The sequence below is a fragment of the Tupaia chinensis genome, unplaced genomic scaffold, assembly GCF_000334495.1.
Source record: "Tupaia chinensis unplaced genomic scaffold, TupChi_1.0 Scaffold000287_1, whole genome shotgun sequence".
NCBI lineage: Eukaryota > Metazoa > Chordata > Mammalia > Scandentia > Tupaiidae > Tupaia > Tupaia belangeri.
In genome coordinates this window covers 1,117,953-1,120,686 of record NW_006159771.1, presented here as the reverse complement: position 1 = coordinate 1,120,686, position 2,734 = coordinate 1,117,953, and the positions used below count along the sequence as shown (strand labels likewise).

The 2,734-nt window shown below is 61.6% G+C and overlaps 1 protein-coding gene across 1 annotated transcript; it reads left to right on the top strand.

Moving 5' to 3' along the window:
* The first annotated feature begins 714 nt into the window (after nt 1–714).
* On the top strand, nt 715–2,131 carry TSSK2 (testis specific serine kinase 2). The gene has a single exon (XM_006150410.3). It carries the CDS (start codon nt 838–840, stop codon nt 1,912–1,914), a length of 1,077 nt encoding a protein of 358 aa, XP_006150472.1. The 5' UTR covers nt 715–837; the 3' UTR covers nt 1,915–2,131.
* Nucleotides 2,132–2,734: the final 603 nt, after the last annotated feature.

Below are 2,734 nucleotides of genomic sequence, written 5' to 3'. Positions count from 1 at the left end.
TGAGCTGCCTGCCAGGCCTGGGGCGGGCCCTCTCTCCCAAGCTCGCCAGTTCCAAGGACACAAGCCCTAGAAGGGGCTTTCTTTTTTTGTTTGGAAAGGTGTTTTTTTTTTTTTTTTGGGGGGGGGGCTATAGGGGACATGCGCTCGCCAGAGAGAGAGAGAGACAGAAAGTGAGAAATTACCTCCCGGGGGGATGGCCATGCTGCAATCCCTTCTCCATTCTCCTCTTGGGATCTTGGGCACACAAGCACACGCGTCTGGCATGAGTTTTAAGCCACCGGGTCTGGGACTCAAACCATGGTCGACTCCATGGGAGTCCAACAACACAGCCATTACGCTAACTGCTGGTCCCTAGAAGAGGCTTTCTTCACACTCCATAGGAGCTGCAGGAAATTGGCACTGGTGGAACCAGGACCAGGACGGGGAAGTCCCCATGGCCAGGGGAGGAAAACAGGTCCAGGGCTGGCACCCTAGTTGGACCCAGATGGCCTCCCCACAGATCTGAGCCATGACAGGGAAAGACATGGAGCAGGGGAGGTTACCAAGTCCTGGGGGCCAGCTTCCTTCCAGCGGGCAGTAAGGGGGTGCTCCTGCCAGACTGGCCTGGCTTCCAGGGTTCCAGGGGCTCCGTTCCCCCCCGCCCAGGCCCACTCCCGGCAGCCTGGCTTTATGACTTCATTCGCTGAAGTCACCCGGAGACAATGCTGAGCGTTCCACCCCGCCAGGTCCAGGCCCAGCCCAGCCAGACGACTCCCCGCAGCGTCAATGAGGACAATGCCTGCTGGCCCACGTGGGGAGGGGATGTAGAGGGCAGCGGCGCCGGCCGCTCCTGGCACCATGGACGATGCCACGGTCCTAAGGAAGAAGGGTTACATCGTGGGCATCAACCTTGGCAAGGGCTCCTACGCCAAGGTCAAATCCGCCTACTCCGAGCGCCTCAAGTTCAACGTGGCCGTCAAGATCATCGACCGCAAGAAGACGCCCACCGACTTCGTGGAGAGGTTCCTGCCCCGGGAGATGGACATCCTGGCCACCGTCAACCACCGCTCCATCATCAAGACCTACGAGATCTTTGAGACCTCGGATGGCCGCATCTACATCGTCATGGAGCTCGGGGTCCAGGGGGACCTCCTGGAGTTCATCAAGTGCCGGGGAGCCCTGCACGAAGACGTGGCTCGCAAGATGTTCCGCCAGCTCTCCTCGGCCGTCAAGTACTGCCACGACCTGGACGTCGTCCACCGGGACCTCAAGTGCGAGAACCTTCTCCTCGACAAGGACTTCAACATCAAGCTGTCCGACTTTGGCTTCTCCAAGCGCTGCCAGCGGGACGGCAGTGGCCGCATCGCCCTGAGCAAGACCTTCTGCGGGTCGGCGGCGTACGCGGCCCCCGAGGTCCTGCAGGGCATCCCCTACCAGCCCAAGGTGTACGACATCTGGAGCCTGGGCGTGATCCTCTACATCATGGTCTGCGGCTCCATGCCCTACGACGACTCCGACATCAAGAAGATGCTGCGTATCCAGAAGGAGCACCGCGTGGACTTCCCGCGCTCCAAGAACCTCACGGGCGAATGCAAGGACCTCATCTACCGCATGCTGCAGCCCGACGTCAACCGGCGGCTGCACATCGACGAGATCCTCAGCCACGCCTGGTTGCAGCCCCCCAAGGCCAAGGCCATGTCTTCCGCCTCCTTCAAGAGGGAGGGGGAGGGCAAGTACAGGGCCGAATGCAAACTGGACACCCGGCCAGGCTCAAGGCCTGAGCACCGGCCGGACCACAAGCTGGGGGCCAAAACCCAGCACCGGCTGCTGGTGTTGCCCGAGAACGAGGACAGGATGGAGGACAGGCTGGCCGAGACCTCCAGAGCCAAAGACCACCACGCCGCGGGAGCCGAGGTGGGGAAGGCGAGCACCTAGAGGTGGCGAGGGCCCCGGGGGGGCGTGGCGTGGCATGCACCTTACACGCACGTAAACTGAGTAGACAGGGAGGCGCTGAAGAAGGCACAGGTGTGCAAGGAACAAGTAAAACCCGTCAATTAAACCGCTATTTTGATTACGTTCTATTAGCTTTCTTCCACGTAGCAGCAGGAACGTTCATTACCGACCACCAAATAAACCACTAAGTGTGTACAAGCATCCAGTGCCCGGCGAAGAGTCTTTTTCTCTAGGACTCAGCCAGCTGCCCCCCCCTGCGGCACGGGGGTCTGCAGCGAGTGACGCAGGCAAAGGCAGATTCATGCTGAGGCCTCGAGGGCAGGGGGACCGCTGCCGTGGTCCCCCTGCCGGGCCTCGTGTGTGTCTTCCTCTGACCTGCCACTGTCCCCGCGGCCTCCAGGACAGGCCACTCTGACCCCATCCTGTTCCTCGCACAGCCCGGGGCTCGGGGTCCTCCTTTCCCTCTATTCCCTTGGGTCATTTGAGATTGGTGACCTTGGTCCCTCGAGCCTCCCAGCCTCCCCCAGGGGCAGTCCCAGCTGAGACCTCCCTCCTGGGTCCTCCCCATCCCATGAACTTGCGGGTCTGGCCCACAGCCCTCCCCCATGGCGCACTGGCAGTCTCTCCCCACACAGGCTGAGGGCTGTGGTCAGCACCTGGACAGCTCCCCCGTCTCCCTCACTTATGCCCTCAGAGGGCCTCCTCCTCGAGCTCAGGGCCACCTTGGGCTGAGGCCTGCCTTCTCTGTGGGGAGAAAGCACGCGAAGCACAGTTCCAACCCACAGGGCACGTTAGGTTCAGC